Source organism: Bufo bufo, chromosome 6 (assembly GCF_905171765.1).
Source record: "Bufo bufo chromosome 6, aBufBuf1.1, whole genome shotgun sequence".
In the NCBI taxonomy this organism is placed as follows: Eukaryota; Metazoa; Chordata; class Amphibia; order Anura; family Bufonidae; genus Bufo; species Bufo bufo.
This window is the reverse complement of record NC_053394.1, coordinates 162,263,677-162,277,829: the sequence shown is the minus strand read 5'-3', so window position 1 is coordinate 162,277,829 and position 14,153 is coordinate 162,263,677. Positions and strand designations below refer to the sequence as shown.

Genomic DNA, 14,153 nt, shown 5'->3' with positions numbered 1-14,153 from the left:
AACCTCTGTATAGGGAAGACAGCAACAACCTAGTCTCGACTGACACTTGGCCATATACCCAGTCTGAGCACCTTCAGCTCTGCTGGATGAGGAAAACAGAAACTACAGGGAAACTCCAGAGTTCCAGGAAGAAAGCATCCCCCTGAGAATGCATCTGTGAGATAAGTCCAGAGTCCTAGGAGAAGCCAAATATCTCCTCAGCTATTCTATCCCCACAAAGCAGAAGGTACAGATAAGTGCATAAGCAAATCCTGCCATAGTTACAGAGCTATCAAGCAGACGTTTTATCCTGCAAGCTCCACATTTAAAGCAGAAGTATTCATTCCTGCCAATGATTGCCAAAACCTGCTGGGGCCAAGAGACCAAAGCTGTATAGGATGAAAGTTACCTCAAGTAAAGAAACGTTTGAACTTCATCTAAAGGTTTGGACATCATTTCTTCTGCAAAATTCCTCTATTACTCCTACTATCACTACACTCAAATTTATTGCAAGTGAGCCAGGAGTCCAGCCTTACCCAGGTAGGAGACACCATGACAGAACTAACATCAAACTACAGAGACATTATAGGCCATTACACCACTCTGGCATTACTAATCTGGGACGTGCGTTATAACACCTTGGAAGGGCCCTGGGATAGTACCCTGCGCACGCTGCAATTGGCGTCACGACAAATACAGAATATTATCCCCACGTACCTGGCCACTGCAGATGGTGGCCTTGTAATTACACTGCTCAGCCCTGCCTTCAGTGAAGAGAAGGCAGGGCTGGTACAAGCACTGCTTTCTCTTAAAACAGCTGTTTGGAGGGGGTGTCGGGAGTCAGACCCTAGCCGATCTGATATTGATGATATCCTAAGGATAGGTCATCAATGTAAAAAAAGGCAGACAACCCCTTTAATTTACACATACTTGTTTTTCTATTGACCGTGTGTCAGTGGAAAAACAACAGAAACATGAAGTACTGTGGTCCATTTTGTGGACCAATAACGAGTCTGTGAAAACCACGGACAGAACATGGATACTATCCATGTATTCCATATTTAATGGACTGTTTCTAGGAGATGCTTGGACTGATGGTAGCGCTCACCTTTTTTTCTCCGGACAAGCCTTTTTCCAGATGCCCCAAACAATCGGAAAGAGGCTTCATCGGAGAATATGTCTTTAGGAGACGATCCTGGCGCTTGCTGGACTTTCTTGGACGCCCTGAAGCCTTCTTAACAAGAATTGAACCTCTTTCCTTGAAGTTCTTGATGATCCTATAAATTGTTGATTGAGGTGCAATCTTAGTAGCCACAATATCCTTGCCTGTGAAGCCATTTTTATGCAACGCAATGATGGCTGCACGTGTTTCTTTGCAGGTCACCATGGTTAACAATGGAAGAACAATGATTTCAAGCATCACCCTCCTTTTAACATGTCAAGTCTGCCATTTTAACCCAATCAGCCTGACATAATGATCTCCAGCCTTGTGCTCGTCAACATTCTCACCTGAGTTAACAAGACGATTACTGAAATGATCTCAGCAGGTCCTTTAATGACAGCAATGAAATGCAGTGGAAAGTTTTTTTTGGGATTAAGTTAATTTTCATGGCAAAGAAGGACTATGCAATTCATCTGATCACTCTTCATAACATTCTGGAGTATATGCAAATTGCTATTATAAAAACTTAAGCAGCAACTTTTCCAATTTCCAATATTTATGTAATTCTCAAAACTTTTGGCCACCACTGTACTTGTTATGTCTTTTCGAGAGTAATTTTTAGTACCAGAAACAGTCCTAGGTCAAGACTGGAGCTGTGCCTGGTAAAAAGGGCTGCAGCCTGTGGTCCTGGTAGTCGGACTTCCACCCATTAATCATTGGTGGTTTATCTCAAGCCATTTTGAACAACTAATGAAGATACCTTACTTTTCTTTTTCCACACGTATAAGCTAATAGCAGAGCAAAATGAAATGTGTGTTCCAGTTACCCATCATGTCCCTTATATTTTTTCAGTAAATGACTGTGTGTATAAATCCCAGAAATGGTGTACAGCATGTAAAAGTAGACTATACAGGGCCATGTGAGAGAGTGTCCCATCCCCAATTGGTCCCATCCATTTTGCAGAATTTATGCAGGACTCCCATCTCTAGAAGAATTGCAAGCAAGATTGTAAGGACACAAGGTACAACCCAGCACCATAATGAGGACCCATTTCAATCTTTCATATGAGACCCCCTCTCTTTTATGCATACCACTACACCTCTGCAACCTCTTAGACTGCCTATGTTCATATATATATATATATATACACACACAGTACAGACCAAAAGTTTGGACACACCTTCTCATTCAAAGAGTTTTCTTTATTTTCATGACTATGTAGGCATCAAAACTATGAATTAACACATGTGGAATTATATACATAACAAACAAGTGTGAAGCAACTGAAAATATGTCATATTCTAGGTTCTTCAAAGTAGCCACCTTTTGCTTTGATTACTGCTTTGCACACTCTTGGAATTCTCTTGATGAGCTTCAAGAGTAGCCCCCTGAAATGGTCTTCCAACGGTCTTGAAGGAGTTCCCAGAGATGCTTAGCACTTGTTGGCCCTTTTGCCTTCACTCTGCGGTCCAGCTCACCCCAAACCATCTCGATTGGGTTCAGGTCCGGTGACTGTGGAGGCCAGGTCATCTGGCGCAGCACCCCATCACTCTCCTTCATGGTCAAATAGCCCTTACTTTCAAAGTTTTCCCAATTTTTCGGCTGACTGACTGACCTTAATTTCTTAAAGTAATGATGGCCACTCGTTTTTCTTTACTTAGCTGCTTTTTTCTTGCCATAATACCAATTCAAACAGTCTATTCAGTAGGACTATCAGCTGTGTATCCTCCTGACTTCTCCTCAACGCAACTGATAGTCCCAACCCCATTTATAAGGCAAGAAATCCCACTTGTTAAGGCCTCCTGCACACAACAGTATTTTTTCACGGTCCGCAAAACAGGGTTCCGTTGGTCCGTGATCGTTTTTTTGTCCGTGGGTCTTCCTTGATTTTTGGAGGATCTACGCACATGAAAAAAAAGTAGTTTTGGTTTCCGCCTGGCCGTGCGGAGCCAAACGGATCCGTCTTGACTTACAATGCAAGTCAATGGGGACGGATCCGTTTGACGTTGACACAATATGGTGCAATTGCAAACGGATCCATCCACCATTGACTTTCAATGTAAAGTCAGGAGTTAATATACCATAGGATCGGAGTTTTCTCCAATCCGATGGTATATTTTAACTTGAAGCATCCCCCTCACCATGGGAACGCCTCTATGTTAGAATATACCATCGGATTTGAGTTAGATAGTGAAACTCATATCCGACAGTATATTCTAACACAGAGGCGTTCCCATGGTGATGGGGACGCTTCTAGTTAGAATATCCTACGAACTGTGTACATGACTGCCCCCTGCTGCCTGGCAGCACCTGATCATTTACAGGGGGCTGTGATCAGCACAATTAACCCATCAGGTGCCGCACCTGAATGTGTTAATTGTGCTTATCATAGCCCCCTGTAAGAGATCAGGGGCTGCCAGGCAGCAGGGGGCAGACCCCCCTCCCTCCCCAGTTTGAATATCATTGGTGGCCAGTGTGCGGCCCCCCCCCGGCCCCCCCTCTATTGTTTTAATATTATTGGTGGCCAGTGTGCGCCCCCCCCCGGCCCCCCCTCTATTGTTTTAATATCATTGGTGGCCAGTGTGCGGCCTCCCCTCTCCCCGATCATTGGTGGCAGCGGAGAGTTCCGATCGGAGTCCCAGTTTCATCGCTGGGGCTCCGATCGGTAACCATGGCAACCAGGACACTACGGTAGTCCTGGTTGCCATGGTTACTTAGCAATATTAGAAGCATCATACTTACCTGCTGCGCTGTCTGTGACCGGCCGGGAGCTCCTCCTACTGGTAAGTGACAGGTCTGTGTGGCGCATTGCTTAATGATCTGTCACTTACCAGTAGGAGGAGCTCCCGGCCGGTCACAGACAGCGCAGCAGGTAAGTATGATGCTTCTAATATTGCTAAGTAACCATGGCAACCAGGACTACAGTAGTGTCCTGGTTGCCATGGTTACCGATCGAAGCCCCAGTGATTAAACTGGGACTCCGATCGGAACTCTCCGCTGCCACCAATGATTGGGGGGGGGGAGGGGAGGCCGCACACTGGCCACCAATGATATTAAAACAATAGAGGGGGGGCCGGGGGGGGCGCACACTGGCCACCAATGATATTAAAACAATAGAGGAGGGGCCGGGGGGGCCGCACACTGGCCACCAATAAAATTAATACAATAGAGGGAGGGAGGGGGGTCTGCCCCCTCCTGCCTGGCAGCCCCTGATCTCTTATAGGGGGCTATGATATGCACAATTAACCCCTCAGGTGCAGCATCTGAGGGGTTAATTGTGCGGATCACAGCCACCTGTAAGAGATCGGGTGCTGCCAGGCAGCAGTCATGTACACAGTTCGTAGTATATTCTAACTAGAAGCGTCCCCATCACTATGGAAACGCCTCTGTGTTAGAATATACTGTCGGTTCTGACTTTTCACGAAGTGAAAACTCAGCTCTGAAAAAGCTTTTATGCAGACGGATCTTCGGATCCGTCTGTATGAAAGTAACCTACGGCCACGGATCACGGACGCGGATGCCAATCTTGTGTGCATCCGTGTTCTTTCACGGACCCATTGACTTGAATGGGTCTGTGAACCGTTGTCCGTCCAAAAAATAGGATAGGTCATATTTTTTGGACGGACAGGAAACACGGATCAAGGATGCGGCTGCAAAACGGTGCATTTTCCGATTTTTCCACGGACCCATTGAAAGTCAATGGGTCCGTGAAAAAAAAACGGAAAACTGCACAACGGCCACGGGTGCACACAACGGTCGTGTGCAGGAGGCCTAAACCTGACAGGGCACACCTGTGAAGTGAAAACCATTTCAGGGGGACTACCTCTTGAAGCTCATCAAGAGAATGCCAAGAGTGTGCCAAGAGTGTGCAAAGCAGTAATCAAAGCAAAAGGTGGCTACTTTGAAGAACCTAGAATATGACACATTTTGAGTTGTTTCACACTTGTTTGTTATGTATATAATTCCACATGTGTTAATTCATAGTTTTGATGCTTTCAGTGTGAATCTACAATTTTCATAGTCATGAAAATAAAGAAAACTCTTTGAATGAGAAGGTGTGTCCAAACTTTTGGTCTGTACTGTATATGACTACATGTAAAGACTGCCATACACATTTGATGTATATCCACCAACTCTGCAGGTTTCAGCGGAACCAACTGATCATCTAATATATACGGCGGCCATTGATCTGAGCTTGAATATGTGAAAATGGACTATGTTGTCTGTGTTGTATGCTGGTGACTCTGAATAAATGCTGTCTTTCCTTTGTCTTCTGTCACCCGTCCTGATGGAAACTAGTTCAAGAACTCATAGTAGCACCATGAGGATTAAACTTCACTCTTGTGACCTCCAAGCTTTACAAGAACCAGCCACCATTGTGAAATAAGACATACATAGCTCAGTACAATAATATACATTTATTTGGTATAATGAAAGTCAAACACACAACCTCCTCTACGGGGCTACTCCAAATTTCACTTCAGCTTTTCAGCGAGACATCATATGTACAAACTCTGAAAATGAAGAAGATCACATGAAAGACCAGAAGAAAAACAGAAGAGAATTGATGTATAGCTAAAACAAAATGACACACACTGGCATCATGCCTTTCATTAAAAAATTGTCATCATAGCTATGGTATGTCTGTTTTCAAAGGGACTTCAATCAATCACGAGAGATCTAATTGACTTGTTTTGGGACTATAGAGAAGTAGAATGAACATAGGGGGTCATTTATTAAGACCGGCATTTTAGACACCAGTCTTAATAACCCCTTGCGATGGCGGTAGATCCACTGAAGTTATGTAGAGGGACCTGCCTCTACATAACTTTGGCGCATCCACTACCGGTCTAAATGTAAGACAGCTTCCTTGCTGGCTTAAATTTTGACCATTTTCTACGCCTAAAGGCATAGAAAACGATAAATGATATGGGCCTGCGGGCCTTTACCCTTTCCCACCCACACTACGCCCCCTTTTTAGACCTGGCGTGAGCAGGGAATAGTCCCACATTGTGGTGCAAATAACCTTTGCGCCGCAATCTATGATAGATAAACGGCAGAAAACTGTTGTATATCATTTAGTAAATGACCCCCATAGTCCGTGTTGGACTGAGGTTCCTGGGGCCCACCAGAGGAAATTATTCTCGAGGCCAAACTCCTATATAATTAATAAAGTTTAATGTGCTTTGAATCACAGAAATGGACCCTAATGGCAGGTGATCGGCTTCAAAGGCAGCCTAATGTTTTTTTCTCATGGATCTTTGGGGCCCATTATGATATCAGAGCCTGGGCCCATCAGAAGATCCTCTGATGGGCCAGTCCAAATTTTACAGTAAAAGATAACAGGTCCTATGTAACATAGTCTTGAAGAGGACCTTTTATGAGTGGTTAGACGGAGTCTCTCTATTCGCCGATCATAGTGGTGCTCCAATCGGTTGCTATGGTGTCTAGGGCATTGTGAAATGATAAAATACTGATAACCTATCCGCGTCCGACACCTGGTGCCTGTTAAGTGGTACGTACCCAAAAGGTACCAATAAAATTAAATGGATCCATGAAAAAATATAACTTGTCCTGCACATAATAAGCCATCATATAGCTATGTGAACAGAAAAGTAAAGTGTGTTATTCCCCTTTGAAGGCAGGGAGAAAAAATAAATAAATTGGCCCAATCTTTAATCAATTTATATAATCACAGATCAAATGTATTCGTTTTGATATACCAAATATTGCACCACAAGTGTCACACAATAGCATCTGTCTATTATAAAGTATCTTAAGAATAAGTTAACTAATCATTGTACCTTCAAAATCTACAAGTCCATCCCCATTGACATCCACATCTTTCAGGATTTCATCAACTTCACAGGGACCAAGTTGCTGACCAAGGAGTTTCTTCATAGCCTCCCGCAGTTCCCGTGTGCTGATCTTGCCATCACCATTTGAATCAAACTGTTTTTGGTAGAAATGTATGTTAATGTTTTTTACAAAGAATGAAAAACTAAAATAGGCTACTAAGGAGAGACTGTCACAACGAGGAGTGGGGGAAACCCCCCACCGTGCGGTGTCAAAGGAAAAAGGGGATCAACCTGGCCAAAAGGAGTGATAAGGGAGCCGGTCACCTCCTACAACATCCCTAATCCTCTCCCTGACTCCTCACCGTATGAGCGGACCCCGATGGTAGGACGACTCATACTCAGGATACCTAAAGACCCTAAGTCGCCCTGGTAATCCCTCACCAAGGAGCAGGGAAGAGACGACCTGTTCATCCCAGTAATGGAAGAACAGGAGTCTCTATCTGAGGCCAGGCTGCAAGGAGAGGGGAACACATACAGCTATGGAGATGGCAGGCAAGTGAAACCAGCAACACACTTACCTGCCACAGACACACTGACTGGAACCCGTGCACAAGTGCTAGTGTCCACACCAACATCAAAGGACACAGCACACACCACGAACCACACAGGGACCCAGGACACTCATAGCTGCAATAAATGTGAAACAGGGGAATGTCTAAACAACATGCTGGACACCAAACACTACCAGACATGTAACACCAAAAATAGACATACCAACACCCTGATCAAAACCCACTCCATACACAAAGAGACAGGAAGGGAAGGAGACACCGTGATAACATTGGTGACCACAAGGGTGGCCCTCACTGGACAGATGGAACAGAGAACCACCAGCATAGACCAAGGCTGGAGGAACACTGGGCTTCAAGCATCCAGCAGAGACTAAATAGCCCAAGCAGCCACACCCACACACACAAAAACCCAGTATACACAAGACACTAGGAAGGGAGTTAACCCTTCCAACACCAGACAAGGGAAGACTACAACTTAAAGGGGAAGTGAACACACAAGCATACTAAACCACATGTTACCACCGGCAACAGCATGCGTGGCAACCATGTCACGGCAATCACCCAGAAGGCCAAGACACTGCCACCGCATGCTCTCACAGCAACACGTTGCCGTGGGCAACCGCAAGTGTGGCAACAGTGTCACAGCGCAAACCAAAGGCCGTGACAGAGACTGGCTCACATCTGACTATCCTGAGTTTTTTTTTATGGCTACGAGAGATACTCTATGATTGAATTAGTCATGGTACTGTATTATACTATATTATAAGAATGGAGGACTGTTTGTCACTGACCAGAAGGTTCTGGACCAGTGCCTCCCTGAGGTATTAATGGGTTCGAGATACAGGGAAACCAAGGCATTGGCTTTCTTCTTATCAATAGGTTCCTACAAACTGCCAACCACACTCCCTTCCTTGTTTTCTTTTCATTCCCCTCTTAGGTTTCCACTAAGGAAAATTGTCTTTTTTCATGAAGATAACCGCTCACCATCTGCCCTATGAATGATTAATAGGGTTGTCCTATGTTGGCTTTTCATGACCGAGATGTGAATAACTACAGTAAGTAACGGCCAGGGGGAGTTGGAGTTATGGATACAGCTGAGCAGCAGGTGCTCCTCTGTCTCCATAACTCCATACCAGTGAATCGGAGTTATGTGAACGGTATAGCACACACAAGCTATGCAGTTTGTGTAGCATCCTTTCATCCTGCTATGGGAGATATGGAAACAGTGTAGCACCAGCTGCTTGACATATATCCATAACTCCATCTCCCCCTGGCTGGCACTTATTGTGGTTCTTCCCATCTCAGCAATGAAAGTCCTGGATGGGACAACCCGTTTAAAGATGTCATCTTCACAGAGAGACACCCTCTAAGAGCAGATCCCGTTGTGGCTTTCTTGAGCTGTCCATGTAATGTATCTGAATGGTCAGCATATAATACTACATTTCCTCTGCAGTGTCCTCTGGAAAAATTACCCTTTTGGCCACTGCTCCAAACTAAAAGGTAATGTCTCTGAAGGGACAATCTCATGTATTACCTTGGCTTTTATCAGTTAATATTCTTCCATACCCATCCATGTTCATCTTCATATAATACCTCTTTAAAAGCATCTCTCAGTTCCTTCACACCAATCATGTCAGCTGTTTCTGCAAGAAGTTTTGGTCCCATCAGCTCTACAAAGTCTTCAAAGTCAACTTTACCCCCTGCTAAGGGCAAAAGAACAATTTAGTACAAACGGTATTGTTGAGGGAAGGGTTAGATTTTAATATGTATATATGTTCTTACATATATGCTTATATATTGACCCTTTTTCATAGGCCTGTCCAGGGGATGTATGTGTATACATAGAGATGTATGTATGCCCCCTGGTCAGCATACATCTCTATGTATATAATATATATATATATATATATATATATATATATATATATGTAAGTGGGCTTATTGCTGCCCATTTATCCCCCAGTTTTATATCTCTGCATATAAATTTATAGAAGTGCCCCAAGTATCTATAAATATATAGGTGCCTAACAGGGACATGGGAACAAAGAGTTCCCATGCCCCTGTGTGTGGCTCACCTCCGGCGCTGTAATTACGGCGCCAGAGGTGTGCAGCCTTTTCACAGGCGGGAGGATCAAAGGATCCCCCCGCCTGGAAGCGCGCTCCAGGATGTGCGGGCCGGCGCGGTGATGTCATATCACCGCGCCGACCCGCATGGAGCAGGCGGAAGCGCAGGGAGACGGGAGCGAGCGCGGCCGGGTTTAAATACCCCGGCCGTGCTACGCTCAGCAGTTGGAGTCAGCCATCAGGAACGAGAATCAGCCCCTCCGAGACGAGCATCATAGCGAGGATCATCCCCTACAACGAGCAATACCCCTGGAAACGAGCATTAACCCCTGGGTGGCTAATTATCCCCATTCCCTATACCACCAACGATTTAACCCTTATCTTCCTATCAATTCCCTATACCACCAACGCTGTATTAAACCCTGCATTCCCTACCCTATACCACCAACGATTTAACCCTTATCTTCCTATCCATTCCCAATCTGTATTAACCCCTGCATTCCCTACCCTATACCACCAACGATTTAACCCTTATCTCCCTATCCATTCCTATTTAACCCCTGCTGCTCCCTTGCATTAGCCCCTTTGTTTCCCCATAGGAACAGAGTGTAAGACTAGGTTGGGTGGGCTACTACTACTACATAGGGTGTAAGTAATTGTAATTGTAGTTAGATTCTGGGGAGGATTTGGGATTGTGTCAGCGTAGTTAGGACCGTATTATTGTATTGTTATAGTGTGTTTATATATACTGTATATATTGCTGTGTGCTGCTATAAATATATATATCTATTCCATTGATATAGATATATATAATTATAAGCGATAATTAGACTAGAGACGTGTAGTGTATTAATAAATACCTTTTATTTAAGCACAGTGTGTAGTCTTTTTGTTGTAATAGGCGCCGCAGCAATAGCCGCAGGTAGTTCAGTATAGAGTAAGGTAACCAGTGTACTTGTATTTTAGGTATAAATAGGCGGAGTCTTCAAGAGACGGATTACGCCTATTTATGAATATTAATTAGTGAGATTTGCATAAATATCAATAATTAATATTTCCCTTAACAGGTATTACATATGGGTAAGTGCTTCAGTCTATTCCTTTGCCCCATATTGCACAGTGCCATACTTTTATGAGTGACTGTGTTCGGTATTGCAGCTTTGCCCCATTCCAACATTAAAGGGCGTGTCTCTTTAAAACAACCTATCACCTATCCATAGGATAGGAGATAAGAGTCTGATTGGCAGGCTTTTGACCACTGGGGCCCATGTTGATCATGAGAACGGGGGCCCTTGCTCCCTAGTTTGTATAGACTAATGGCAACACATGTGCACTACCGCTCCATTCAGCTCTCCCAGAGCACTTCTACTTGGCTATCTCCGGCAGCCCCATAGAACTAAGTGGAATGGTGGACATGCATGTGTGTCTCTTGGTCCATGAAAATGGGGAGCATGTGTCCTGTTCTTGTGATCGGTGGGGGCCCCAGCGGTCAGAGCCCTGCCGATCGGAACAATACCCTCTCTTGTGGATAGGGGATAAGTAGTCTTTAAAAAATAGGGGGCCTAAAACAAAAACCCTTTTTACTGACTTTTCTCCACCACTGGTGTCCTACATCCTCCGCCACACCTTGTCTACCACATTTGAACATGTTTAGTGATGTCACAATTGTGGCCAGTGATTGCCACCTCAGTCACATGATATGTTGCCAAATGGAAATGTCATCGTGCTCTGAAGAATATCCGTGAACAGTGGTGGAAGCGACATGCCAATGATGGGGGACAAGATGATCCGTAAGGTGTATATACTGGAAGAGGAAGAAGGAATAATTGTGTTTATTTTTACAAAAAAAATCCCACTCCTATAATTTGGATCTTTTTATTTCCCTAAATATGCTATATACATGCCTGCTAAGTGGGTGGGCTCCTCCCGGTGTGATGTGCTGTGCTTTTTGCTCTGACCAATCAGATGTCTCCCCCTCTCCATTCCCCCTCATGCTGAAATCAGTGAGGTAGAGGCACTGCAGCTACATCTCCCTCCTCACCCTATTTCCTGTCTGGCATTTGCCGTTTCATACTAGACAATTTCTGTGACGAATTTCATGTATTAAAAAGTACGACTGATTAATTCACAATAAGTACGCTGTTGTAACAGTCCTCTGCACACATTATGGACACTAACTGATTTTCTGAGAGAGTTCAATGAGCTCCATTTCAGTAGGCATAAATCCCATGGTTCTCATGCACTCGCCCAACTCCTTGTATCCAATGAAGCCATCCTTGTCACGATCAAACTCCTTGAAGGCTTCTCTCAGCTCTGAGGAGATAATCAGCTGTAATTAGTACATTTAGGCACAAAAGAGAAGTACATTTGATGAGAACGGCACTAATGGAACAGAACATACTGTATATGGCGATACGTAAAGTAGACCATTCTGGAATATATCTATTGCATTTGAAAATAACATGCATTTGGGTAAAAGCACATGCAATCTACAGCCAATTTTGGGTTGTCCCTAATGTTTACAATGCTGAGCAATCGTTTCAATGACCGCTCTGCTCTGAAATTACAGGTCCTGTGCGGGATGAGCACTTCAGGCACAGAGTGTCTGGGTCTGTGTATGTGTTTTATCTGTAGGATCCAGCATCATTGGGATGGTTACAGGTATCTTAGCCTAAATTTCCTGTTAAATGCACAAAAGGGACACAGGGTCCACATAAAAACTAATATTATGCTCTTCTGAAGTTTTACATGTTTGCAATTTTAGGTATTACTATATGAATGTCCAGTGTATGAATGGAGAGCAAGGCTTGCCAAAACTTTTCTGCTGTATGACCGGCCAAAAAGACCATGGCTCTGTACACTGTGTAATTTCCGGAGCTGGCATGCTGCAGGTCTCCTCGGATTAGGCCTCATGCAAATTTCAGATCCGAAAAATACGTATTGTAAGGGATCGCTCTTTCTGCCTGGGACGGCGATGGCAGACGTTTTCAAGCTCAAACAATGCTTTATTTGTCGCACAGCACATCAAACTTCCAGGTTTGGCATCACTTGGCACGATGAAGTCACAGCTTCACATCACAACATGTTACATCAACACTAAATCGTTGTCCGGCTAGGGACTCACTATACAGAGGTTTTCCCTAACTCACCTCTAGGCATTCGGCTTCACTCAGCCATGCGGTCAGACAGCATCCTAGCTGTGACCAATGCAAACCATTGGGGTCTCAGACCACCAGTCCTCCTGATGGTGACAACAAAATACTTTGGGGGGTGATATGGTCCAGCGGTCCACCCGACTCTGACCGTGCGACACCTCTTTTTGTCAGGCGTTACTGGGTCTCCCCAAAACTCAGGCATTACTCAGCCTTGTGGCCCCTCCTGGCTGGGACCACACAGAGCCTCTGCAGGCTTCCTTTTCAATTCCTACACTCTCATATACTGAGGATTTATTTATCCCTCAGTGATTAATCACAGCTGGCCTCACCTGGGGCCAGGGGAACCTGTAGGAGAACCACCACACCTCAACTGTGCACTTCACCACAGTATACTGTCCATGTTGCATCAGCATTTTTTTGTGGACCCATTGACATCAATGGTTCCGTGTCTGCATTTTTCAGCCAAGTATAGGACATTTTCTATCCTTTTACGGAAGGATGCAGAAAGCACAACAGATCATCCATGCCCTCCCCACCTCCGCTGTCTCCATCTTCCAATCCCCACACTGTTTATATCCAGCTGGCCATGGGCATGTGACCATCCCCATGGCCAGCTGGATGTAAACAGTGCTGGGAAACAAATATGGAGACAGCAGAGGATCGGAGCGGCATGGAGCAGGTAAGTATGAATTTTTTTCAGGAGGCAAGCTGGGGGCATTACATTAAATATAATAATTACTGGGAAACCCATTAAAATTGGAGTTATATTGCAGTACCGCGGCATAGCCACTACATGGTGTACAGTGCTGTCTGCTTCCATCTCCATACACTGTCTACTTTCTGGTGCCACATCTGCCTCAAACAGCAATCCTCACCGAACTGATATTGATGACTTGTCCTGAAGATATGTCATCAATATCTGTAACTCGGACAACCCCTTTAAGACGCTTACCTTCAATCTCTTCTGGTCTCAGCTCTCTATCCTGGAATAAAAGATGAGTATTTATTAATAGATATACATCTGAAATAATAAATGTACATTTTATTCACTCACAGTTTTTATTAAAGTGAAATTCCAGGCAAAAGCTGAAAATCCTATCCTAGTCTTACTCCATGGGTGCCTACCCATCTGCAGCTTGTCTGTATTACCAGGTCCTGGACAGTGGTTCTCACAAGTGGTCTAGGAATCTATAGAAAATTACTCACTATGCAGATACCTAAAGAATTTATAGTAAGACGATGCGAGGCATACAGCATGCAGGCAAGAGTGGCTTGCCTGAAGACACCTTTGGATCCTGTTATGAACAGCACAAGTTCTCCTGTTGTTTCACCTCCTACATTTAAGTTTGTTGTTAGGATATGTCCATACTGTCAGGTTTCTGAATACAGTTTTGGAAGCCAAAATCAGGATGTGCTGTTACGC

At 44.4% G+C, this 14,153-nt stretch overlaps 1 protein-coding gene across 4 annotated transcripts in view; it reads right to left on the bottom strand.

Moving 5' to 3' along the window:
- Window positions 1-5,539: 5,539 nt before the first annotated feature.
- Window positions 5,540-14,153, bottom strand: part of LOC121003076 (calcium-binding protein 2-like) — a 115,999-nt gene continuing 107,385 nt past the window's right edge. For all 4 annotated transcript variants that reach the window (XM_040434644.1, XM_040434645.1, XM_040434647.1 and 1 more), the window contains exons 2-6: window positions 13,683-13,713; window positions 11,754-11,888; window positions 9,105-9,214; window positions 6,946-7,093; window positions 5,540-5,655 (exon numbers count right to left, since the gene is read on the bottom strand). In XM_040434644.1, coding sequence (XP_040290578.1) covers window positions 5,630-5,655; window positions 6,946-7,093; window positions 9,105-9,214; window positions 11,754-11,888; window positions 13,683-13,713 — 450 coding nt within the window. In that variant the 3' untranslated portion in view covers window positions 5,540-5,629. The remainder of the gene's footprint in view (window positions 5,656-6,945; window positions 7,094-9,104; window positions 9,215-11,753; window positions 11,889-13,682; window positions 13,714-14,153) is intronic.